The 13,507-nt window shown below is 27.6% G+C and overlaps 2 protein-coding genes across 3 annotated transcripts in view; both read right to left on the reverse strand.

Moving 5' to 3' along the window:
- Nucleotides 1-13,496, reverse strand: part of LOC122271858 (cell adhesion molecule Dscam1-like) — a 158,944-nt gene extending 145,448 nt beyond the window's left edge. Inside the window, exons 1-4 of one of the 2 annotated variants that reach the window (XM_071184943.1) lie at nucleotides 13,361-13,496; nucleotides 12,252-12,533; nucleotides 10,451-10,564; nucleotides 9,586-9,756 (exon numbers count right to left, since the gene is read on the reverse strand). In XM_071184943.1, coding sequence (XP_071041044.1) covers nucleotides 9,586-9,756; nucleotides 10,451-10,564; nucleotides 12,252-12,533; nucleotides 13,361-13,418 — 625 coding nt within the window. In that variant the 5' untranslated portion in view covers nucleotides 13,419-13,496. The remainder of the gene's footprint in view (nucleotides 1-9,585; nucleotides 9,757-10,450; nucleotides 10,565-12,251; nucleotides 12,534-13,360) is intronic. The other variant, XM_071184942.1, reaches the window with a different exon arrangement.
- On the reverse strand, nucleotides 421-6,217 carry LOC139426364 (cell adhesion molecule Dscam2-like). Its single transcript, XM_071184948.1, has 4 exons — nucleotides 5,990-6,217; nucleotides 3,583-3,864; nucleotides 2,937-3,050; nucleotides 421-1,018 (listed from the first exon to the last, which is right to left on the reverse strand). The coding sequence occupies exons 1-4, from the start codon at nucleotides 6,081-6,083 to the stop codon at nucleotides 762-764; spliced, it is 747 nt and encodes a 248-aa protein (XP_071041049.1). The 5' UTR covers nucleotides 6,084-6,217; the 3' UTR covers nucleotides 421-761.
- Nucleotides 13,497-13,507: the final 11 nt, after the last annotated feature.

Raw genomic sequence — 13,507 nt, forward strand, 5'->3', positions numbered from 1 at the left:
TAATCTATTTGCAGTAAATAGTTTTGCTACGGTAAATAGCAACCTTGACATGTATTTGAGCTCTTTAAAAATGCATAATGGTGCAACCTTCATCTACTTTTATAAAAGAAAAAAAATAGAAAGATTGAACATTGCTTCTTAAAACATTTGGTGTTAAATAGCAAAATATGGTAAAATTGAGCTTTATTTTGCGAAGCCAGCAAATGAATACCAATTTTTGGAGCAACGTAGCTCGGAATTAAATCTTTAATTCATCTGAAATTAAATAATTTTATTTTTGCGTTTGAGGTTTCCAGTATGGAAACATTACTAGAAAATTGTTCTTCCATACAAAATAGTAATAATTTTAATTATATATTAGTCTTAAATTTCATGCAGCACAATGAGTTCCAAACGTTTAGAGAAAGATCCATTTTTTGAAATTTGTGAAAATAGGGATCTGATTTTGTAATTTCCGACGACAACGGATGTGATCACGTGCAACATTTGCCAACAATAAATCATATTACACACATTTCAATATTTATCAATTTGATAATGTAATATACAAGCTTTGATTACATTTAGAAAAGAAATAAAAAAATCTAAGCCTTATACGAAGAGTATACTATTACAAGTCCAATGAAAAAACATGATAATAACTCCATAAATAATAGTTCCAATAAAAATCATGATAATAATTACATAATAATTACATAAATGTTCCAGTGAAAAAACACGATAATAATTACATAATAATTACATAAATGTAAAAACAAGAGCTACTTAGCACACACAAACCTCATAAATACTTCAATGGACGATACAGGAAGCAAAAAACAGGATTTTCCTGGAATTACATACATACCACGCACAGTGAGAGAAATAGTTTTAGTGAGCGGTGGTCCGAAACCATTTTCAGCTTCACAAGTGTAAGATCCTTCCATAGAATAAATTACTTTCGAAATGATTAATGTTCCAATCGAAGTCACGTGAATTGTACTTGAAGAATCTGATGTTATAGTGACACCTTTAACTTCTGAAAGACAAGAAAAAAATATCTAAAAAAGGGTTGTAATTTTAAGTCAGATAACGTTTGAATGAACACTTCAAAACAATGCCTGTTTACTACTTAAGAAATTATTATACTCCAAGAAATTATTATATCCTTAAGAATTATCATACTATTTAGAAATTATTATTTACTTATAAAATTATTACAAAGCTTGATTTTGACGATAATCTATGAAACATTACGCTATTAGATTAGTTAGTTGTGTGCTTATTCATTGTAAATTTACTGCAAATTCACTATTTAACGTAATAATTTACGGCAAAAAGTATAAAATAAGGACAACTCAACTATTTTCAGGATTCAAACACAGGAAACCCGGGATAGCCTGATTGGCATGGCTGGACCCACGTTCGTATGAGCCGGAGTTCGAATCCAGCAGGGCCGTAAATGGTGACTGGTTCATGTTAATTCTGTTGGGTGGCAAAGTTCTCCATGTTCCCATTACAAATTATATCTCTGGAGGTACTGAATTGACGAACGGTCGTTCTCTGGCTCTGGTTAAAAATTAGGATCAGTGGATAAATGAATGAATTTATGAATGGGGCCTATAAAATGAATGTGACGTATGGGTGTGGCAGAAGTCGAATTCTTGGCCATAGATAGCTTCACTGGAAAGCAAGAGCAATCTCACCTCCAATGCCTTAATGGCCTAGGACAACAACAACAAGTGTTAGACAAGCTTACGTGCTAATCCCTGTACAATCTTTTCACACAGTTTCAAAATAGCATAAAATTTAGTATTTTTAATTAGTTATTCATTAGAAATTTGTTAGTTATACTTTTTATATTAATTTAAAATCATTTATGAGTTAATGCAAATTTATTAGTTGCAACTTACTGAGTAAATGGGTATGAAGTTCTTATTGCCATTAATTTAAACAACATTTTCTAATAAATTACTTCTAAAAATGAAGAGTATAGTGAAGGCTACATTTTAAAGTATCAATCTCAATGATTTCTTTCAGTTTTTATAGTTCATAAAATAATTAAACATAAAGGAAATATTATTATACCAAAATAATTAATTTTCGAACTAAAAACTGAATTTTTAGAGGAATGCAAGTATCACTCGCTAATCACGTCGGTTTCTAACGTATATTTAAATACAAGAGATGATCAGAAAAAAACTTGTCATCTTCAATACGGTGCTAATAAAAGTCAACGCATTAATTTTAAAACCTCGTTAAAGATTCAAATTTATTTGTAAAATACTATACTATACAGTTTCAGTCAAGCCTTCATAAGTTAAATTTGATGTGCGGAAAATAAATATTAAGTTTGTGATCTATCAGTTTTATATGTAAAGATTTTTCTTAAATAAAACAAATATAAATTATTAATTCATCAGTAATATATTGAAAAATATATCACTAATCAAAAACCAGTTACAATTTTGTCATCCTCGATACGGTGCTAATAGCAGTTAACATACTAATTTTCAAACCGCATAAAATATTCAGATTTATTGGAAAAATACTAAAATACATAGTTTTTGTCAAGCATTCACAAGTTAAATTTGATCTGAGAAAAATAAATATAAAGTTATCCCATCAAGGATATATTGCAAGATATTTTTTTTTAAATGAAGGAATGAAGACACAATTTCTTTTTTTTTTATAAGAACATTCTACGCAAAGCAGTACTTATTCATGGAAATTAATTTTTATTTACTAGGGACCAGTGACGTACAGAAATGCGTAATTGCTTTAATGTAAACTTCTCTGTGGGTTGAATAAAAATTATACAACTTTAAATTAAAACATTATATAAGTAACAAAACAAACATGCATTAAAATAAAAAGAGATGTTTGAATAAAGACGCGTAAAAGTTAATATGATGAGTATTAAGTAAAATTTTATATAAAAAAACAGAACTTGTTACCAGTTTTCCATCGAATGTTTGGAGATGGAACACCTGTTGCTTGACACTCTATGGAAACGCTTTCTCCTTCTTTCACTACAGTTTCTGTAGGTTCTTTTAACCATACAGGAGGAGCTGTAGAAACATTTATTGTTTTTAAAAAAAAATAATAAATAAAAGGATTTTAACTATTGTCAAAGGGCAATGCACATTTAATTTTACAATTGTATAATTAGTAAAAAGAACAATGGGAGAATATTTTTAAATTTTCAGTCAAAACCACTTACACCGTAGTTGTTACTAACTACATTTAAGCAATTGCAAACGTAAGTGGGGACGGACATCGAAATTCAAGGAAAACCGGATCAAAAATACACAAATATCTGAGATTGAACCTGATAATTTCGAAATGTTTACATCAATCATCTTTGAAACTTCACTTTTCATCTTGCGATAATCCAACAAATTTCGATGTTCTTAAATATGGGTTTCTAGTGTAGTTCCTCAACAATGTTTTTCCTCTCTTATAATTTAATTCGAGACTCTTAATGAACATACCTTATTTTTGAGAAATATTCTAAAAATATATGCTAAAGGTGGTCATTACGTAAAACCAAGCATAACATCGTTTATCCCCTCAATGAAAAAAAAAAAACTTAAAACATACCTGTAACAACAAGAGATGCGGTATACTGATCTTTACCAAAAGAATTTGTTACAATGCAAGTGTAATTTCCCGAACTTCCAGAATCGACAGATTTGATGAACAAAACAGAAGAATCTTCAAAAGACTGTACATTAACGGTGGGCGATACAGGCAGTGGTTGACCATCTTTTATCCACTTGAATTCGAGTGGTTTATCACCCGAACGAATAGAGCAAAATGTATTGGCTGTTTCCCCTTCTTTCAAAACAGGTGAAAACATAAATGGCGCAATAATAGGAGGATCTGAAAAAATAATCTTTTGTTAATAGTATTATATAATTGAGTAACTAAAAACGTTAAAAATCATCTTTAAAGCCACTATTAGTTACTATACTATTAATGTGCAAGCAAATAAAAAAATAATGCAAATATTCGAACATTTAAAAAAATTCGAATATTTAAGAAGTGCCGTGCCCTTTAAATATGTTTTACTGACATAATATGACGCTTAGCAAAATATTTGCTTTAAATATTTTTCTTATTTGTGCTTGAAATGTATTGAATAATTTAAAATAACTTTTGACATCTGAAAAGTTGTTTTTCTTTCCTGGTGCTTTTATTTACTATGATTTATGATGTAAAAATATTTTTTTCTGTAATGAGTTCTCGTCAGAGAAAAGTCGCAATTAATATCTGATTCTTCGATTTTTCTTTTAGGTGAAAGAAAGGAAATTTTAAAAAAGTTGCAGTTTATTTTGTGATCGCAATTTTTAAATATTATGAACGAAAATTGCTCTAAAATTTTCAGTTTGTTTCAAAATTGCAATTATTAAACAATGCGAACAAACACTAATTATTTTCAATGCGGAAAAGGAAAACTTTTTGAATTACTCTTAACTTAATGAACAAAAATTTTCATGTACTGAGATTCAACTACAGTGGTTTGAAGGTTTTACCTCAAATATAACAATTATTTAGAGCAGACTATATTTTAAGTTACGAAATCAGACACAAAAAACGCATTTTCTTTGAATAAACATACCTTTATTTTAAGGTAGATTATGATTCTTTACATCCAAAATATAGAAGAAACCTGAAATCTAGAAGATATGGCATCAATAGTTTGGTCAGCAGAGCGGCCAAAAGTTTGGACCCTTCAATGTCAATTTTACTTTTACGTGTTCCGAATTGTAAATTCAAAACTTTTTGCACACAATTATAAAATTCGTTTAGACAAAATCAATTTCTACAAAAAATAAATTTTAATGATAATTTATTATCTTATTTAATAGTTATTGTATTGTTATTGAATACAAATTTAACATTATTTTAAAGAACGTAATTTCATCGAGGGAAATATTATTCGAATAATATGACTCAAATAGTATCTGAGAAATTTTGTATATTGCCTTTTAAAACTACTTTCTTTAAAATGATATAAAAACCTGCGTATTCAAAATATTTCCGATTATTATTAAGTAAAATAATAGAGAAAGTAGTATTGAAAATTAAATTTTTCATGACATTATCCTTAGATAAATGAATTTTATAATTAATTGAAAAAATATTTTCGCTTTACAATTCAAAATACACAGAAAGTAAAATTAACTGTAAGGGGTAGAAACTTTCGGCACTTCTCCTAACCAAACTATTGGGACTATATTTCTAAGATTGCGGTTATCTACAGTATTTTGAGGATCAGGAATCATAATCCGTAGAAAAAAAAGGTATGTTTATTCAACGAAAGTACAGTTATCTGTCTGATTTTAAAATTTAAAGCATCATCTGCACTAATTAAGTAATTCAGGGATATTTTTTCTGTTTTTAGCACTGTACAATACAGAAGATACAATGCACAATATATAGAAAGGAAATTAAATTAACTTAGTGGTTAAGATTATATTCAATGCATAAAAATTACAAAATACATATTTTTTACTGATTTCTTTCCATTTTTTCCTAATAAGTTTTATATACACTTCGATGTACAAAAGCATATATATANAGCCTTATTTTACTCATGAACACATGATGCTATGATAAATGCCACGAAACAAAATTTAGAATTTCACAAACATTAATTTAAAGGTAAATTTAACGGCCTAATATGATAACGCAAAATTCAAAAATCGTAGCTCAATATGTCTTATATATATATTTTAAAACTAAATGTAACTTAATTATATTACATTTAAAGAAGCAAGGTTATATAGATTCGAATCATGGGTAATAAATTTTAATCTTTGAGTTTTTATACAAAATCTCATTTATAAATACTCTTGGTTTAGTGCATTTTATTAGAAAGTAATAGAAATAGCATATCTTTAAACTACTTGCATCATATCTAAGCATCGTGATCTTTCCTAATGGAAAAATTAAGTGCTTTTTAAGTGTCATTTTTAGCATTTAAAAATGAAATTTTACTCACCGCCACAAAAAATCGTCTTCCAAAAACTGGCCATGATAATTTTCAAGAGTAGGATCTGCTTAGCGTCTATCTTCATTTTCTTACAAATACACATTAGTTTTTAAAAATAATTTAAACCAATTGCAAAGTATAAATATGATAAACATAAAATTGTTTTTTAAGATATAACAAAAGACTTAAACACAAGTCATGATATTATTGTGTTTATAACATGGCGTATGCAGAAACAACCGTTATAAATGTTGACTGCCTGAAATGGTACGACAGCGCCACATATCGGTGAAAATTAAATTTAAATCCACAAAATGATAAAAGAGAAACAAATAATATTACAAAATTTCTTCTGAGCCTTATTTTTGAGTTATAGAGTATAAACTAAAAAAAAGCGTATAAACTTGCATTTTAATCAAAATTCACAATTAAAACTTATAAACTAGTTTTTGTATTACAAGACCTAAAAGGAATATAATTTGTTTAGAAAAAAATAGTTTGTTCAAAGATAGGATGATATCAATTTATTCACCGAGTTGTTATTGTGTGCTTAAAAAATTAGACGCCAAATATAATACATATGTACGGCACACTCTTAATTATGCTAACGTTTCAGGATCGAATATTTTTTAAACTATTCCATATTTTATTAAGCATATATTTTTTATGCAATATCAGTGTTTTGTATAATAAAGTATACGATATAACAAAAATTATCTTAAATTCCCTTTAAAACGTATATACGTAATATTATGTTTTCAAGTTAAACAGATGAACCAAAATTTGTGCAAATAACAAAGATACAACAAATAAGTAATTCAGTAATATTAATAACTGTAGCAGATAACTTAAAACGACGCGGATATTAAAATTCTAATTTTCTAATATCAGTTTAATCAGTATAATCAAGTATACGATAAAGCAAGAATTATATTAAATTCTCTTTAAGACGTAACTATGTAATAATCACTGATTAACAAGTTACGCGGATAAAGCAAAATTTGGGCGAGTGACAAAGATACAGCAAATAACTAATTCAATAATATTATTCACAGCAACAGATATTGGATAACTAACAAAGGTAACAAAACAATCGATGACAAAATAGATTACATAACAAAAAAATTATTTAGCGGAAATTAAAATATCCCTACCAGATAAAAGTTTTGGAAAATTTACCATACAATAAGTACGTAATAACTTGTTTGCTTAGCGCAGTATGTCATATTCAGGATATTATGCCATCTATTTCTATATGTTAAATTCAGTATAACTTTAAATAAGCAAATAAAATTTTATTTTCTATGTCAATTTTTCAAACAATCATCAAAAGATTATAAACATTAGAAATTTGCATAAGTTGCCAGCATTTTTGAAAGATTGAAATTTTTTTACAGTGTATTGAGGAAACTTGCTTTCGAAAGATATGTTGTTCCGATAAATCGCCACTTATATTTATAAGATTTAGCTTCTGTAAAATAGTGATACACTGTACAAATCGAGAGATTGTTTCGCTGTATTAGAAAAATTTGTTGTTTGGAGTAATCACTACATAAAATTTGAAGCTTAAGATTCTTTCAAATGCTAATGCACTGAAAAAAAAATGAATGAACATTCGCATCCAATAAAAAGATGATTTATTCAGAGTAATTACTATTTACAAATAGAGGATCTACGTTATGAACTTAACAATTAAGGAAATGTTTACGTTGATTGGAATATGTTGCTCAGAATAATTAGCATATATAGTTAAAAGATTTAGCCTCGTTAAAATGCTAATGCACTGTGAAAATGAAGAAAAATTTGCGTTCTTAAAAAAGATATAATGTTCAAAGTAATCACTATACACAATTCGAGTATTAATCGTCCTTAAAACAGTACTCACTGTAAAACTATCGAAACATTCACATTCGCTAGAAAGATATGTAGTTCGGAATAATCGCTAAATACAATCAGAGGGTAAAGTGCTAATGCATTGTAAAATAAAATAAAATATTTGTGTTCATTAGAAAAATTATGTGCGAAATAATCACTGCTCCGCACAATTTACGGATTAATACTCTTTAAAATTGTGATGAACTTTACAGCACTAGAAATATTTAGGTTGATTAAAAAGGTATTATCTTCAGAGTGATCGATATGTTACTGTAAATGACCGAAATTGGTGGTTGCTGACTTCCACAGAAGAATGTTGACAATCACATAATCGCTTTGGTAAATGTTCGAATTATATACTAGGTCTAGTTAAGTGCTACTACCCGGTATGCCCTACATCAATGTTTTTCTTAAGGTTCAGTGCCACTGCCCGGTATACATTTAACTGATATTCCGAACACTGATGTTTCTCCCAATCTATCCTTAGCAGATATTAAAATAGGAAATAAATATAATACCATCGAATAAATTAGTATCGAAGCGGATATAAAAAATATTTCGGACATTCATCAAAACGACTATGTGATTGTTGACATTCACCGATAAAAGATTACATTCTCTTAATCTTGATCATTCATGGCAATACATGATACCTACAGTTATTGGATTAAGCTTCTGTAAAATGGTCATACACTATAAAAGTGAAGGAACATTTGCGTTTATAAGAAAGATTTGTTGTTTGGAGTAATCATCACATACAATAAAAATGATAATAAAATGAGTGGATAAAAGTATTAAAATGTTCCTGAAATTTTATAAAAATAGCCACTTAATCAGTTTGCACGTATGGAACATTTTTCATTTGTTGTATATGGTATTGGAAATAATAGGCAATATAAATTTAGTTTGGTAACAACTTAATTTTGCGGGTGTAATGAACAGTAAGTATAGGATAACTCTTACAAGATATTCATGTCATTTCCAAACGTATTCGTGATTAAATCTAAGCAATGCAGTCCAAAGAAAAATATGTCTATTTGGTGCAAAAATGAAGGGGTATAATATACACATTAAATATACATAACACCTTCTACATTATAAATAACGAAATGGGCCTCACTTAATGAATTACATGTCGCTGATTCATTGGAATACTTTGGGAAATAATTGGAATGGGGGCATTTTAAATAGTATTATTCATTATTGAAATATGCGCTTGTAATATTATTTTGAAATATGTGCTTGTAATAAAGTAAGACACAGAAAGCATTCTCGCATCAATAATTTTCAAATGTATTTTTATTCTAAATTCATATAAAAAACATCAATTTTATTTTTAAATAACAAATATATGTCTACAAAAACAAATTAATCAAACTAATAACAAGCTTAAAATTTAGCAATAGTGATCTGATTTAAACATACATAAGTTATTTTACTATTAAAGTCATGGAAAAAGTTTCAAGCACATAAATAACAATAAATGCTTAAAAAAGTAACCAGAACTTAATCCAAACTTAGTTTCATGCAGTCAAGTAAATAAAGATATAAGGAAGATGTCAAAACATTTTTAAAATTGTACATGGAATGATCGTTAATGTATGTAACGAAACAAAGCCCGACTAACAATGAATATATATAATGAACTAATAATAAACAATAAATATGTGTAATGAGTACGTATAATAAATCATGAAAAGCAACTAAGAGGGAATACTTCAAAAACTCACCCCTTACAGATATGGAGATTTGTTTTTTCAAAGAATCTCCTAACCCGTTGTCTGCTACACATGTGTACTGTCCTTGCATTGAAGAGTCTAGATTGCTTATGATTAGAGAACCTGTTGGCAGAACTCGAATCGCAGATCCGGCATCATTCGATACATGAGAATTCTTACCATCTATAGAAAAGGAATAGAAACAGCTTATTCTAAGAATATAGTTTAAAAAAAAGATTTTACAAGCTAGGTTCTAATTTTTATTACGTACTTAAAAGTGTACAGTGCGTAAAACTAATATGAGCCCCTCATAACTTTTGATATAATGATTAGATTTTCAGGTACGGATCTGAACTCTAAATAATTTGAAAGTCGATTATAAATGCATGAATTCATTGCTGTATCTAACATGAATTAAATTGCAATTTAAATAACAAATAAAGTACTTACGGTGAAAACAGAGTTGCAATATAAATAGAGCAAATCCGCTGAACATAGAGCTTGAAAACATTTGCAAGTATTGTTTTAGACATGTCAAGGTGTAGAAAAATAAAATAAAAATTGAGAATAAATTAGAGCTGCATTTTCTTAAAAAATTTACATCGAGTTAGATTCATCAATCAGTTTATAGGTAAATCTGCATCAATTTTCTTCAATTGATATAACAAGGAGAAACAGAAAGTAGGAAAATTCTATTGGTTCTCTCTCCTGTCACGTGATTTTCCTATGAAGACAAACAGTATTGTCATGTGCGTGTTCTATTTGCATTTCACCCGAATGGAAGCATCCCGTATATTTTCTATGCAATTATTAATTTTTAATTATTTATTTAAAGCTGAAAAGGGGAATATGTAAAAAAGGGAAGCATATATTATACCTGATATCCAAGTGATTGTAGGCTGTGGAACTCCTGCTGCTTGACACTCTAACACTAATCTTTCTCCTTCTTTTCCTACTGCGTCTATTGGCTCCTTTAACCATTCCGGGGGAGCTATGATAATAATTTTAAATCTTTTACAATGAAATATTACGGAAATGAATATCAGTATTTTCTGAAAATATCAAAATTAATTAATTGAGAAAGTTAGATTACAAACCTGTTTATTAGAAATATTTTTACAATTCTTATAGAGTATAATTTTAAAAGAACTGCTAAATAGCTTTATTGCACTCGTTTTTAAATATTTAAAAAACACATTTCTTGTAATGCAAATAGAATTTGTATCACGTAAATCAAACTTGTTTTTATCAGATAACGGAAATTATATAAAATCTTTTTTAGTAATTTATTAGCGTCTTAAACGGTAAAACAAAAAATTATTTACAAAGCCAGAATATTGTTTAAAAAATTATCGATAATGTTGTTTCTTTATACACAGAAAAAAGAAACTTTAAATTACGTAAAACATGTCACAAAAATAACAACGATAAATGCTTTAAATCGCAAATTGTTTAACCCTCCAAGGGTTGAGATGCTAGGTAAAATTATAGGGAAATTTCTCTGCTACGTACTATTTTTGAATTGAATATTACAGAGGAAACTGGTTTATCGATGTAGGAAAACTTGCAACTACAAGTGCGGAGAAAGCCGGGATTAACGCCGGGAATAATGTATTAGAATTGAGATGCCCCTGTAGAAACGTTTCTTTGCAACAACAGTAACGATGAGAGAAAGCCAACTTTCTCTCCTTTTTATGAGATCCGACTCATTTCTATTACATAAACCGATTTTTCCTGTAGAAGAAACCGCCTAATAATTTTGATTGAAGTAAGAAATATGATTTATATGTGCAATAGGTTTCTCGTTAATTCTATTGTTGATTCTTAAGCAAATACTTAGCAGTCATGATAAGGTATTTTGAAAAAAAAAAATTGTACTTTTTTTTAAATGGATGTCAAAGAAAGCAAATTAAAAATATTGTAAAATATTGATTTTATTTATAGAACTGTTTTAAATACTTAATCTTAATAATATGAAAATAGAATCTCACTGCTCTATCAAGATATAATAATTGTATTGGTAAATAAAAAAAATTTAAATACATTTTGAAATGAAAGCAGCAGTGTTGAAAACATATTTTGCAGCTTTAAAAATATCAATGTTAGCTTAAAAAACGGTAGTCAAAATGGTTCAGATTAAAAATAAAGGAAAAAAATTTGTAAAAAAATATCCAGGTAAAATTTTATGAAAAATTAAACAAAAACTAAGCAAAACAAGAAAACAAACTTATGAAACTACTATTTAAAAAATAAGATTTTGAATTATTAGTATTAGCAAAATGTAGAAAACGATAATACTTTAATTGCCTCTCCATAGTAAAAAAAAAGAGAGATGAAACGCAAATATATTTATGGAATTTTATAAAACTACTTCATATATTGTTTTTATTATTAATTTACCTCTTTTACAAGAAGAAAATTTTTTTGGCAAAAAATATAGCAAGTTTTTTTAATTATTTTTTTGAAATAAATATTATATTATCTTAAATGTAAATTCTTTCTTTTAAATGTCAATTCTCTTAATATTATTTTAAAAGTAGAAAAAAAACAAAATAAAAACACACGATATATTACTTCTGTAAGAAACTTGCTAACTAACGCTAACATCTGAATTTCATAACTTAAATGAAATATTTTATAAATACTTATCGTTATCAAAAATGTTATGAAATACTTACAAGAAACTTCCAGAGTAGACGTGTATCTATCACTGCCAAAAGAATTTTTGGCAATACATGTATAATTTCCAGAACTCTGAGAAACAACAGATTCGATAAGAAGAATTGACACATCTTTATCCGATCTAATTTCAATCTCTGGAGCTTCTTTCAATAATTCATTGTTTTTCAACCATTGAAAAGTTAGAGGCCTGTCTCCAGAGCGAATTACACAAGTCACAATTGCACGTTCTCCTTCCCTCAATGCAGATGGAAAAGTAAAAGGATTTAGAATGGGAGGATCTAAAATAATTTACATTTGTACAAATTATTAATTTTAAGCAATTTGGAAGTGTTAAACTACCTATAGCATTATTAGGTAAGACGTACAGCAATTACACTGAATACACATAAATAAGTTTAATAAAATATTTCAATACACAAAATAAACGTTTCTTATTTCGTCAATCATATTCAATAATGCTATCAACTTCATTAACTTCATATTCAATAATGCTATCATTGTTATTTTTTGTCCTATAAGATTTTAATAATTGTATTTTCATGTAATTATATCTCTTATTATGAGCTCAAGCAACTAGTTTACTGCATTCACTAGTTTATTGTATTAGTTTATAGACTTCTTTTGAATGCAGGCGTAAGAAATAAAATATGTTAGTTAAATTTGTATCAAATGTTACGGTAACTTTATTTTTAAACAAATGCCTTTTTTTAAAATTTTAAACAGAAATTTTAGTTACATAGCTCTAATTTTATTAAATCAAATTACAAAATAAATTTGAACTTAATAAAGAACTATTAAAAGCTTCATTAGCCATTAACTTTATATTGATAATTTCTGAACGGATGTAGTATCTATATAATACATCCTCAATAAGAATTAAAGAAACTTAAATATATGTGAAAGGAATTATCAAATTATGTTTCAGTCTAAATAAATAAAGGGCATAGCCTGTCTAAATCAGCAACTTGAAAATTTTTTAAAAAATCATGCTTGATAGCATACGTTAACGTGCAAAATTTTGCATTCGGAATAATTAAAATCAATACTTTTATTTACAAAATTGTTTTTTTTTATACAATATAAAAATTACTAAATGCACACTTACCTCCACAATGAGCATATCCAGCGCAGGTGAAAACAATTCCAGCTAACAACAGCAGCATTATAAGGCATTAATGCATTCAAAAATTGAAATAAATTTCAAAACTTCAACTTTGTTGATGGTGTTACAAAACATTCCACACTCATGTTC

This window comes from Parasteatoda tepidariorum, chromosome 9 (assembly GCF_043381705.1).
Source record: "Parasteatoda tepidariorum isolate YZ-2023 chromosome 9, CAS_Ptep_4.0, whole genome shotgun sequence".
Lineage (NCBI taxonomy): Eukaryota > Metazoa > Arthropoda > Arachnida > Araneae > Theridiidae > Parasteatoda > Parasteatoda tepidariorum.